General features: G+C 41.8%; 1 protein-coding gene across 2 annotated transcripts; it reads left to right on the plus strand.

Moving 5' to 3' along the window:
- The first annotated feature begins 384 nt into the window (after nucleotides 1–384).
- Nucleotides 385–8713, plus strand: LOC148120794 (uncharacterized). 2 transcript variants are annotated; one of them, XM_087909526.1, is made up of 2 exons: nucleotides 413–519; nucleotides 7934–8713. In XM_087909526.1, exons 1-2 carry the CDS (start codon nucleotides 413–415, stop codon nucleotides 8457–8459), a joined length of 633 nt encoding a protein of 210 aa, XP_087765652.1. In that variant the 3' UTR covers nucleotides 8460–8713. The 2 variants fall into 2 exon arrangements, with proteins under 2 accessions (XP_087765651.1, XP_087765652.1); XM_087909525.1 differs by lacking the exon at nucleotides 7934–8713 and having other exon boundaries at nucleotides 385–1343.
- Nucleotides 8714–13903: the final 5190 nt, after the last annotated feature.

Consider the following 13903-nt stretch of genomic DNA (forward strand, 5'->3'; position numbering starts at 1 on the left):
GTGAGTCTTTAATAGCAACAATTATGAGTCTAAGGGTAGGCACTAGAGCCATCTGTCACGACACTGAGCCATACAGTAGTAGATACACAATGTCATGTGACATTTGTTTGGAAGAAACTAAAGCGAGAAAGATACTTAGGAAATGGTTCAGGCAGAGCTGATGATGAATCGTAATACCAGGAAAAGAAGCTGTATTTTCCCTCTACCTTGATAATTTAGCCAGAAGAGGAAACTCACTTAATTTGATAATCACCTATTTATTAACACAAATAATAACAAGGGAAGAATGCTGCATGTGAGCACAGCAGCCCCTCAGTGGGGTATAAAAGGGGATGTGGGCAGGGAGACTCCCACTTCCAAATCTTCCAACCCACCTTCTTGTAAACCACCCAGAACCTCCACCTCTGACACCATGGTCAGCTCCTGTTGTGGCTCTGTCTGCTCTGAGGAGGGCTGTGGCCAAGGCTGCTGCCAGCCCAGCTGCTGCCAGCCCACCTGCTGCAGGCCCACCTGCTGTGTGTCCAGCTGCTGCAGACCCAGCTGCTGTCAGTCTGTGTGCTGCCAGCCCACCTGTTGCCGCCCCAGCTGCTGCCACCCCAGCTGCTGCCGCCCCAGCTGCTGCATTTCAAGCTGCTGCAGGCCTTCCTGCTGCCGCCCCAGCTGCTGTCGCCCTAGCTGCTGTGTGTCCAGCTGTTGCAGGCCCTCTTGCTGCATCTCCAGCTGCTGCCGCCCCTGCTGTAGCAGTTCCAGTTGCTGTGGATCCAGCTGCTGCCGCCCCAGCTGCTGCATCTCTAGCTGCTGCAGGCCTTCCTGCTGTCGCCCCAGCTGCTGCATTTCCAGCTGCTGCAGGCCTTCCTGCTGCCAACCCAGCTGCTGCATTTCTAGCTGCTGCAGGCCTTCCTGCTGCCAAACCACCTGCTGCCGCCCTAGCTGCTGTGTGTCCAGCTGCTGCAGGCCTCAGTGCTGCATCTCCAGCTGCTGCCGCCCCACCTGTTGCCAGACCACTTGCTGCCGCCCAGCATGCTCTAGCTGCTCTTGCTGTTGAGTGCTCTCACTCACAGACTAATGTTCTTCATCACACAGGATTTCTGATGTAGATCACCTGTGAGCTGATCCTGAGAGGCACATTGTAAAACCTCTGTTCCAACTGATAATGATTTTGTCCTCCAAATGTCTGGCCTTACTCCTGCCTGTCTATTATTTTTCTCTAAAATGACCACAAATTTAAATTTTCTCTGAAATCTGTAAAGTTTGTCCTTACACACAAAAAGAAAAGTTTGTTCTTTACCATATTCTTAATGGAGACTCTCTTACATTTTAAATAAATCAGAATTTTGCAGGCATGCAATGTGTATCATCTCTACTTATATATCCTCTCAGATTGTTTTCCACATCTGTCAAATTCTGAAGCACAAAGATTTCTCAGTGCAAAGACAGCCTGTGTCAGTTCTGTCCCCATGGCTCTCCTCTTCTTATTTAGAAAGATGTTGCCCCACTATCACGCTGATGATTATCTTGAATATCACCATAGAATCTTCGTCTGGTGAAGGATGGAGATAGAGACAGAGTGAAGGATCCCCAACTTGCTTTAGCTACAGTTGTGTCATTTTACAAAGGTTCACACAAACAAGCTCAGTTCAGGGAAAGTTTCCCGGAATGCTGAGCAAAGCAGGATACCTGAGGTCAGAACGAGGGCAGTCTTATCAGGCTGCAGGACAGGGGATTTATGGTCAGACATCTGGCAAGATATCCAGGACAGCCTTATCAGGCTGTAAGGCAGGAGATTTATGGTCAGACATCTGGCCGGAGATGGGAGTAAAGACTTCAAAGGCAACCATATGTGCTTAAGATAGGGTCAGGTCAGTTATCTGGTTTCTTTGATCCAGACCAAGGACCACAAGGCCTGCACTCAAATTTACCCCTCGCCTCATTCAAACTGGCCAATGGGATCCCTGTAACCGTGCTTTTGCTTCTGTAATTTTGCTTCTGCCTATATAAAGCTACCCCGAAAACGCAGCTCGGGGTGCTCAGTTCTCCATGTGACTGCAGCACCCACAGGCCTGTGAACAATAAAAATTGCCTCTTGTTCTTGCATCCAGTGGCTCTCGGACCTGGTTCTTGGGCACGGGTCTCCACGCGTGTGAGACACCCTCTGGGTGCTCTTTCAAGAGACCCTCATCAGAGCAATAGACTGAGCTCCCAAGGTCCAGTTGAAAGGCAGAAGAAGGGAGAAGACAGTAACGAAGTCAGGACCGTGCGGGGTTGCTCCATCAACTGAGGCAGTGTGCCTATTCTAATGGGAGCTCACCAAATCCAGCTTGACCAGGTCTGAATGAGCATGTGATCAAACCGGACTCTCTGATTGTGGCTGACAATAGGGGCTGACTGAGAAGCCAGTGATAAAGGCACGGGGACTTGTTTTTACGGCATGTTCTGGCTTTGGGGGACCCTAGTCTATATGGATGCGTGGCCCCCTAGGCCTGGAAGTAGCGGGGAGAGCCTTGGACTTCCCACAGGGCAGGGTTCCCTGCCCTCTCTCAAGCAGGGTGGGAGAGGGAGGATGGGGTGTGGGGGAGTGGGAGGGGATTGGGAGGAGGGAAGGAAGTGTAAATAATTGAATAGAAAAATAAAAAGAAAAGAAAAGAAAGATGTTCTTGTAAAGGCACGTGAACCTCTGTGCTCAGAACTTGCTCACGTTTAAGAAGCAGCAGTAGGTAGAAGAGTCAAAGCCCCCAGGCACAGAGTTCAAGCAGTGAGAAGGGTTGGGTGAGCAAAGTCCTCGCTCACTCAGTCAAGTGAATACACAGCTTTCCCTGGGTCTTCAGTGGCTCAGAGCCCGACTGCTTCTGGAGATATTCTGATCACATGATTTGTGTTGACTTATTTCATTCCTTAAGTTCATCTCAATGCTTCCTCAGGTCACTTACCTGATAAACAACTTTGTCTCAAATCTCTGTATAAAGGCAGGTTGCAGAGGACAAGCAGTCTAATACCCGTACACCCAACCCAGCGCCACTTCCTTCGACAAATATCTAATATAATGAAGAGAGTTTCATACTGTCAGGATCAAGCCTTGATTTTTGGTTCCTGAACTGTGAATCTTCTGAACATATTGTATTTTTATTGATTATAATATTTTAAATTTTTAAAATATTGTTGAGTTTTTAAATATATTCTGGATATTAATTCTCTGGGCAACGAATCACTATAAAAAATTTTCTTTTTCCCTGCATTTTTTTCTCTTCATTCTGATAATACTTTTATGAGATTCATTTTTTTGTAAATTCTTACCATCATTTGGAATGTTCTTATATTTTTTCTCCTGTGACTTCAAATTTTCAAATTTTGAGTTAATGTGTTTTATCTATTTTGAGTAAATGTTTGTCTCGGGAGACTAATGGGGGAGTTCAGCCAATCGCTTTCTGTTTGTGGGGCGTGTTGCCCTTAGGCTAAAGCTTGCCTATAAACCTGCAAGCACGTTCCCGGATGGATCATCGTTTGGATTCTGGTGTAAGCTGGTGTAAGTCTTACTTCTGTTTATTAAAGCTGTATATTTTGTATTAAGATAGTCTGGGGACTTTTCATTACCAATCGTCCTGCGGCTTCAGGAGACAAGCAAGGGATGCATTTCAGTTCTCTATGTAGGCATCTTATTTTTCTAACGTAAGTTGCTAAAAAGGCCCTCTCCAAAAATATGTTCATAGCAACTTTATTAAAACTTGGAAGGTCATAGTGCATGGGTTTATTTCTGGATCTGCTGTTATATTCCACAGATCTGTGTGCTCATCTATTCTTATGCCACTACTGTCCTGTTACTGTTGTCACAACTCTACAGGGTAGTTGGAGGCTGTGGGTGACACCTCCAACAACTAGTTCAGTGAGAACAAAATCAGGAAATCAATTCCATTACCGAATCCCACTATCTTCTCTTCCAAATAAAATATCAAATCCCATCTAAAATTCTGAACATTTCCTTAAAATTTAATGAAGTATTCCTTGGATATTTGTAAAATGACCCTAAAATTTGTTTTTTAAAATGGAAGGAAGGGGAGAGAGAGAGAGAGAGAGAGAGAGACAGAGACAGAGACAGAGACAGAGACAGAGACAGAGATCAGGAATAGATAAAGCAGTATTGGATGGAAAGACAATGTTTTGTTTTGTTTTTCTATTCTGCTGTCAGCATTTTCTTATCTATGACCGGGGGTGGGGAAGGGGGCATGCAAGTAACTCATTGTTTGGGCTGCACCATTCTGTATGTAAGAGTTTGCAACTTTTACTAACAAGCTATAATAAAATCATATGAACAGGATATGTTCATACATTTCAAGGGGGTTATGCTAAGAGACACTAAATGCAGAACCTGAAGCAGGAATTTTACTTTAACTGAAAATAAATGTTTTTTCATACAATATATTTTGATTATGGTTTCCCCTTCTCCAACTCCTCACCCATCCAAATCCATACCCTTTCTTTCTCGCTCTCGTTAGAGTACAAACAGGCATTCAAAAATAATGTAGGTAAAATAAAAAAAGCAATCAAACTGAAATAGAATGGAGCAAATAAACAAAGAAGAGAAAAACAGCCACAGAAAAAGCACAATAAATATACATAGATGGAGAGACATACACATTCACATACACTAAAATCCTATAAACCAGAAGCCATAGTATACATGCAAAAGACCTGTAAGGGAAGAGAAGAAAGAAAATACTGCCCAGACAGAACATTATGAGATGAGGAACCTCCAAAACACGCTGTTGAATTTGTTCTGTGTTGGCCATCTACTTCTAGACCTGCCCTTAGGAGTGGTTTTTTCACTCAACGAACTCAGTATTCAGTTATGGGACCCCATGTGTCACAGCTGGGGTCTATGAAACTGGACTGTGTATAATCAAAGAGGGATAGACCAGATAGCAGTCACATAATTTGTGTGTCTAGTCCTGATGTAAATCATCCATTTTGTTTTATAGCAGGTACCCTTCAGTCAAAAGTATAAAGTAATGTCTCTTTTATTTGGTGGTTTCTTCTTTTAAAATGAATCCAATCATTGGACTCCATTTCCTGTTGGTCTTTTCTCATCAATGTGGGTCTGTGTTGCGATGGTATGAGACTGACTTATGATAATAAAGAGACAGCATTACTTTATTCTACAGTGCTCAAAGTTACTGCTCAATATTACAAGTGACCCAAATGCAGGCTTAGGAAGGGACTTCCATGTCTAAAGGTCCACTGGGATCATCTGGAGACTTGAACAAATGCTGATGCTCAGACCAGGTAGAAGAAAACTGTCCAGAGCTTGAACCAGGAGTCAACAGTTTGGAATACTCTGTGAATTATTCTCCCCTGCAGCCAGTCATGAGAACCACTGGTTTAGAGAATGTACTCTGCTTAATATGCCCAGCTGAGAAAGGTACGGAGCCATTATGGCTAACATAGATGAGAATAATGGGTTAATATAAGTTATAAGAGTTAACAAGAAGCCTGACCTAATGGACCAATCAGTTTATAACCTTACAGAGATCTCTATATGATTGATTTTCTCTTTGGGGCATGTCGGCATGGGGTACCGGGCGGGACAGATACCCCAACAAGCCAGCCCTCTCATGTTACAGGAAAGGGGCTCCATTTATTATTTTGTGCTGTGACGTTGAGCCCAGTACCTTGTGTGGTTCTGGGCAAGTCTAGTACCAAAAGAACTTTCTTTATTAAAAAGTCATTTTTATTGAGATTATAATACAATCACATCATTCCCCCCTTTCTGTGTAGTGTGTGTGTGTGTGTGTGTGTGTGTGTGTGTGTGTGTGTGTGTGTATATATATATATATATATATATATATATATATATATATATTCCTAAATGCATAAACACAACCTGCTCAGTCTGTATTGTTACTTTTATGTGTGTTTTCCAGAGATGACTACTTGGTATGGATAACCAATTGATATGTTCTTCCCTGGAGAAGACTCTTGCTCCTACTCTAAGTATTCCTTAGCGGCCTCGTGAGCTTTTCCCATCCATGTTAGCATGTTTAGTGGTGTCATCCTAGTTTAATTCATGTTTAAGCAACTGTGTTGGTGAGATTATACAGGTGTATCTTCTGACATTCCTAGGAGACAAAGTCTCACAACAAACTCCCTGGTGCTCTGGCTGTAACAATTTATCCTCTCCCTCTTCAGCAATGATCCCTGGGCCTTAGGCACAGGAGTTCGTTTGTAGATGTATCAGTTGGGACTGAGCTCCACAACTCCTATGCCCATTTGTGTGGGAGTAGAGGTGCCCTTGTTACTGCAGCAATCCAGGGGAGTATCTCTCTCAGGACGTGTAATTATTTAAACCCTTCACCTTTTCAAGATTTACAAACATGAAACTATGAGAAGAAAGCCTGTAGACTAGATGCTTGGTAAACAAATTAATGTCTTAAAAAAAATAACGCAAAAGGCTTGGTCACAAAATGGTCCTAATTAAGAAATTTAATGATATTATCACACAGTTATTCCCTGTCTATCAATTCCTCTACCAACAGAGAACTGCAGAGGAACTGAAGCATTCCTCATATTTGAGACATTAATCACCTAGTTAATTGGATGGGTATTTTGTGTCCTTCAAGTATTTAATGTGCACCAAAATGGGTACCTATTATTCTCCTTCTATTTACAAGTGTGATATATGCATATACACATCACATATTTGTACATGTGATATATACATACATATATCACATATATAATTACACACAGATGTGATACATACATACATACATGCATCACATGTATGTATAATTATATATGTGATATATAATCACAAACACAAGTGTGTATATATATGCGTATATGTGTATGCTATATATATGTGTATATATATGTATGTATATATATATATAAGTGTGTGTGTAAAATGAACATTAAGAGGGGAGTCTAATCTACCACTTGAAACATAAAACAGGAGAGTCCTTTACTCAGAAACCCAAACTGAGAGTAGGACATTTGAGTTTAAATTAGAATAAGTGACAATACCACCTGAATATCAAATGAAATTGCAAAATAAATCTTGGGGAAAGGCAGGATATGGCTGCATATGTTCTGTTAACATAGAAAGATAGATGGTCAAAGTAGGGAAATAATCCTGCAGGCTAGAGATGATAATCTTGAATAAAAGCCCATTGAGGTTTGCAATCCATTGTAGAGAGAGGCTCTATACGTGACTATTAAAGGGTTGTCTCTGGCAACAAAAAGGTGGGGGATAAACATCAACATTTCCCCATTCAGTTTTCCACTTTGAAATTGGTCTAGAAGATGTAAGAATCATATAAGAAAGACCTTTCTTTGTGCATGCCAATGGTCTTGATGTTCACACTGTCAGTGCACACCTGACCCATTGTGAATGAGCCATTCGTATAATAAACCTTTATCTACCTGGGTCACCAGAAACAAAGATGAGTCTTTAAAAATCATGATTATCTAAGCATAGACAGTGGAGCCATCCACCATGAGACTGAACCACACAATGACTAGACACACAATATCATGTGACAATTGTTTGGAAGAAATTAAGGCAGAAAAGATACTTAGGAAATGGTTCAGCCAGAGCTGATGATGAATCTTAATACCAGGAAAAGAAACTGTTTTCCATCTGCCTTGGTAAGTTAGTCAGGAGAGGAAACTTGCCTAATATGATAATCACCTGTTTATTAACCTAAATAATAACAAGGAAAGAATTCTGCATGTGAGGACAGCAGCCCCTCAGTGGAGTATAAAAGGGGATGTGGGCAGGGAGACTCCCACTTCCGAATCTTCCAACCCACCTTCTTGTAAACCAACCAAGAACCTCCACCTCTGACACCATGGTCAGCTCCTGTTGTGGCTCTGTCTGCTCTGAGGAGGGCTGTGGCCAAGGCTGCTGCCAGCCCAGCTGCTGCCAGCCCAGCTGCTGCAGGCCCACCTGTTGTGTGTCCAGCTGCTGCAGACCCAGCTGCTGTCAGTCTGTGTGCTGCCAGCCCACCTGTTGCCGCCCCAGCTGCTGCCGCCCCAGCTGCTGCATTTCAAGCTGCTGCAGGCCTTCCTGCTGCCGCCCCAGCTGCTGTCGCCCTAGCTGCTGTGTGTCCAGCTGTTGCAGGCCCTCTTGCTGCATCTCCAGCTGCTGCCGCCCCTGCTGTAGCAGTTCCAGTTGCTGTGGATCCAGCTGCTGCCGCCCCAGCTGCTGCATCTCTAGCTGCTGCAGGCCTTCCTGCTGCCGCCCCAGCTGCTGCATTTCCAGCTGCTGCAGGCCTTCCTGCTGTCGCCCCAGTTGCTGCATTTCCAGCTGCTGCAGGCCTTCCTGTTGCCGCCCCAGCTGCTGTGTGTCTAGTTGCTGCAGGCCCCAGTGCTGCATCTCCAGCTGCTGTCGCCCTGTCTGTTGCCAAACTACCTGCTGCAGGACAACCTGCTGCCTCCCAGCATGCTCTAGTGGTTCTTGCTGCTGAGTGCTCTCACTCACAAGTCTCCTGTTCTTTATCACCCAGCTTTCCTGGCGCAGACCTCTGTGAGCTGATTCTAAGAGGCCCGTTGTAAAACTTCTATTCCAGCTGATAATGATTTTAACTTCAACTATTCTTTCACTACTGTTGTCTGAAGAGTATTTCTTTACAACATGGTACCAAGTTTATGCTTTCTCTGGAATCTGTAAACTCTTACCTTAACCCAATAGAAATTTTTGTTGTCTATCATATTTTTTAAAAAAGATTTTCTTACATATTAAATAATTAAAAAGTTGCAGTTTTACAAATACAAAAACACCATGTTTCCTTGTTTCTCTTCCTTAAATGGTCGTTCCCACCTCTGAACTTCTAGTTAGTTCACCCATAAGTAGCAAAGGAAGCATCACAGAAAATTTCTAGTCTGCCCACTCTGCTCCCTCTACATTCTCCTCCCAATACAGAAAGATGGTTTCATAGACCATGCATATTAAACCCACTTCCTGATATTTTCTCTGACAAAGAGGAGAGTATTTAAGTATTCTACACAGACCACTCAAGCAGTGGGAGGAGAGCTGAGTAATTCTCTTTTCCTCTTTCCCTTGAACAAACCTGTGTCCTTCCCTTTAATTTTGTTACCCTACCTCATCTCTGAATCTCTAAACAGTGTTCTCTAAAGGCATCTGGAGGTTAATCTTCTGTTGTCACTTGTCACCAAAGATCAGATTTGTCCCAGTTGGTTCCAAAAAGGGAGGGCCATAAGTGACAGATACCAAGGCATCAGTGTCAACAAACCTTTAAGCCACCAGGAGGTGTGCAGAGGAACACACCTGTGTTAGGTCAGGCTTATCTGAAGTCTCTTCTGCTTGTTCTGTAGGCAACATTTTAACATCTTAAAAATATTGCGTAGTTTCTCTTGTCAGAGCTTGTAGTTCTGCAGTATATTCTCAGACTGCCCTTAATATTAAGGGAAAATGTTAGCAAACAATAAATATAAAGCTTTAAAAAACTCATTTTAAAAAGTACAGGTAATTTGAAAATTAAGCTCCTGCCTACAGATTTACAAATGTCTAGTGACTATTAATTTTTGGCAGATTTACGTAAAACAATTTCATTAAAAAATCTGGCAACAGATAGCATCATTGCACAAAAAGAGTATATAGGAGCCCCAGTGTACTAACTAATTCAGATTCTGCTTCTAAAGCAAAAATTAGACTTAGTTTAGTAGAATAATCTGATAGCACACCTAGAAGAGCACCACCAATTGAAGACCAAGCGTTTAAAGCATAATTCTATGGGGATAATTCCCACTCAAATAATAGTGTTGCATTTCAAAAGTAGAATATGAGGTTGGGTACAGGGAAATACTCAATGATAAATATTTTGAGAAAAATGTGATTTACAGTACCCCTCCCAAAAGTAACTACAGCATAACCAAGGTTAGGAAAGACTTCCATAATAAATGTGTGAATCCCTGGAGAAACATAATGACAATAGTATTAGAAGTTGGAAAGATTTACCAGTGATTATAGATGGGCAGAATTAATGTGAAAATGGTCACATCAATGAAACCCATCTACAGAATCATTGCAATAACAACAAAATATTATTGACATTCTTCAGAAGTAGGAAATAAGAGAAACCCTAAAATTCATAAGGAAACACTTTTGTAAAATACTCTTAATAGCCAAAGCAATGTTAAACAATAGCTAAAATGAAACAGTATTTTTACACTATGTAATATATTAAATATATATGTATATGCACATATATATTATATTAACATTAAATATGTAAATAAACACTGCCATTTTATTATTTTGCTATTTTATTGATATTTAAAATATTTTTTTAACCATAGAGAATTTTTTATATATATAGTGTGTTTTGATCATATATACCTGCCACTCCTCCCCCACTCCTCCTAGATCAATCCTTACATCCCTTCCTGTCCTCTCCACAACCGTGTGCTCTTTTTTTTTTCTATTGACTCCATTGTGCTGTCTATATACCCCTGGGTATGGAGCCACCCAGGAGGTGTAGTTGATCTCCTAGGAACCACATCTTTAAGGAAAATTGACTCTCTCTCGCTCAGAAGCTTTTGGCTATCCATAGCTCTTCAGTTTGGAGTTGGAGATTTGTGAACCATTTCCCACACTGAGCAAGAATTTTGGCTAGTTTTATCTACACTTTCCATGACCCTCCTCCTTTCATGGTTGTCCCTTCTCCTTGAGGGGTGTGGCTAAACAGTCCACACTCATGTATTCTCTGCACTTTGACCAGTTCTAAGTTTCTGTGTTGTACAGCGCTCACTGCACAAAGGCTCTTCTCTGATAAGAGCTGGGAGATGCCCTAATCTGGGGACAGAGTGATACCAATAAAAGAACAATTTGACATTATATATATTTAGCAAAATAATAATGCTACATTCTGCTCTGGAGCTTGTGAGATCCCTAACCATGGGTTCTTGGCCACATTTGTAATATCAGGAATGTGTTTCTCTGTACAGATCAGGTGCAAATCCAATCAGGAAGCAGTTGATTATATCCATTAAAATCATACAACTATTATGCATGTGGACAAAGCCTGCCACCCTGGTCATTATTAACATTTGTAGGGTGGTGCCTGATGACTGTTTCTCCACAGCAGCCTGCATTACTCTTTGCAATACTATGAAAAGAAGCTAGTAGGGAGGAAGCTTCCTGATAGCAAGGAATTTGTATTATCCATACCTTGTGGTCAATGTGTATAGTAGGGACCCCAGCAATAGGGCTTTATCATCAAGTTCTGGTGTCAGTATATCTGAAGCATGGGAGAAATGCTGTGGCAAAGGCTTTATAGGCATATGGATACATTTTTTAGGGATGCCAGGCCTGAAGTAGTCAGTGGAACAGATTGAAGGCTTTCCAATTAATGTTATGGGCTAAAAGAGTTCTATGAGTGAGAGAATGCAATGCTGACATCTATTTACATGAAAGTTGCATTAAGAGTAAGTTCCAGTTACCCAAAGAACAACCTGAGAAAGGAATTCTTGTACAAATGACTTATAGGGATGTAGGTAATAATTTACTGAAGAAAGGATGATAGAGTGGAAAAACATGAGCTAAGATGCATTCTCAGTGAACCCTATTTCATTTGACATGAGTGATGTAGGAGGATCTTCTGTCTATGTGTTACTTTCATTGGTTAAATAAAGAAACTGCCTTGGCTTTTTGATAGGGCAGAATTTAGATAGGTGGAGCAGACCGATCAGAATGCTGGGAGAAAGAAAGCAGAGTCAGGCAGATGCCATGGCTCTTCTCTCCGAGACAGATGCTGGTTAGACTCATGCCCATAAGCCACAGTGAAGTGGCGATACAGATTATTAGAAATGGGTTAAATCAATATGTAAGAGTTAGCCAATAAGAGTCTAGAACTAATGGGTCAGGAAGTAATCTAATTAATACAATTAGTGTGTTGTTATTTTGGGGTATAAGCTAGCCAGACGGCTGGGTGGCCGGGCTCTGGGAATGCCTCCCACTGCTCCTCTTCCTACACATGAGGATGATGTAGTATGCATGGAATCACAGCTCTTTCTCTACTAGAGCCTGAGGGTCTGGATCTTTGCAAAGCTCTCAATTATCATTATCATTATCTCAGTTATCATCATTGTCCATTATCTCAGGTCTCATTACAGGTAGCTACTCAGGGAAGGGGAAATGGGCATAGAGAAGACAGATGATATGTCTAGAGGAAGTGACATCTTACAGTTGATAGTAATGATCTAGATGGCAGCATATACAGTTTGAGCTACCTGCACTGTACCTCACACGAGCTTAAGAATGAGAAAATTTCAGGGTTAGAAGTGCTGGCATACAGTATCATAGAATCTATCCCAGTCACCTGCTTCTCTTATTCTGGTTCCTCATCACTTTACTAGAGAAAGCAGCAAAGGTGTGTCAGTGCCTAGAAATCTGCTGCTCTGTACTACTTGCCTTGAAGAACCACTGTGGTGTTTTATGTTAATTGTCAACTTTCTGAGTTCTTGAGTTGCCTAGGAGATGAGTTTATCCTTAATAAGGAATGGCTTAGCCTCTGAACATGCCTGGGGGTAACTGACTTGGGGAGACCCAAGTTAACTGTAGAAAAGATCACTCCCCAGATGAGAATCCTAGATGGTATAAAGTAGAGAAAGTAGCTGATAGCTCACACCCATTCTGTGCATCTGGACTGTGAACGTCATATGAACAGCCACTTTGAGTTTCCATTGCCCTAAGGTCTCCACATTGAAGCACTGCAATTGAGTAAATCCTCTACTCAACAAGAGAGTCTGACTGATTCTTTTCTTATAGCATCAGGAAAAGAAGATAATACAGCTGTCAAGCTCATATCTGGAGACTCCTGAGCTCTTCGTTTATAAGTTCATACTGAACTATATGCCTCACTACTCCCCCATGTACAACAACAACAACAACAACAACAAAACTAGTTGAAAACATCAGGACTGCAATAGTGTGTCATGTTATGCCTAATGTGATTCACTATCCTTGACACACAGTGTGCTTCAACTTTCTCATGATGATGTCACTCACGTTTGAAATAACTCCTTTCTGTGATTGAACATCAGACCTAAAATGTACACAACCTTCCGAGTTTCTCTGCAATCTGTTAACTCTCATCTTATGCCCATGTAACAATTGTACTTTGAAATATTTTCAAAAGTGAAGATTTTCACAAGTTTTAAATAAAACGGAATGTCATAGGAATTCACAGTTAAAGTTTCATGACTCATCATTTTGTCTTCATTGCCCACATCTCTAAAAATGTTCAGTCCACCTTTGAGAAATGATTAGATTACAGTAGCTAATTTCTGAAATGCCACTTTGGGGGTTTGAATGAGAAAGGCCTCCATAGAGCCTTATGTGTGAAAACTTGGTCTCCAATTAGAATTTTTGGGAAGGATTAGGAAGACTTTTAGGAGTGTCACAGTGAGGTGGAGGGAGGGTGGCAGTCTTGAAGGTTACAAAATCCAAATGCCATTCCCAGTGAGAATTCTCTGCTTTGTGGACCCGGGCAAGCTTTCAGCTCTAGCTCCAGAGCAATGCCTGACTGCCTTCTGCCATGCACTCTCAACATGGTATTCTTGTACCCTTGCCCACTGAGCACGTAAGCTACTGATATACTCATTGTATCTTCTATAATTTGCCTTAGCTATGGTGTGTTATTGCAGCAGCAGAAAAGCACATAAAACATCAGACAATTCTTCTACACCTATTTTCTAGCAAAACATGACTTCAGGATCATGCACGTAAAACCATTCCTTTGGAACGTTTTGTGATGGTAGAGGAAACTGTATGTAGAAAAGCTGACATTACTGGACCGGAGAGCTCAAACAGTGAGAGACAGTCTGTAGTACATGCTCTCCGTTCTTTCCCTTTGAATGCAAATGTATCCTCCCTGTGTATCAGAAGCTG

The sequence above is a fragment of the Myodes glareolus genome, chromosome 9, assembly GCF_982192425.1.
Source record: "Myodes glareolus chromosome 9, mMyoGla1.1, whole genome shotgun sequence".
NCBI classification, from domain to species: Eukaryota; Metazoa; Chordata; class Mammalia; order Rodentia; family Cricetidae; genus Myodes; species Myodes glareolus.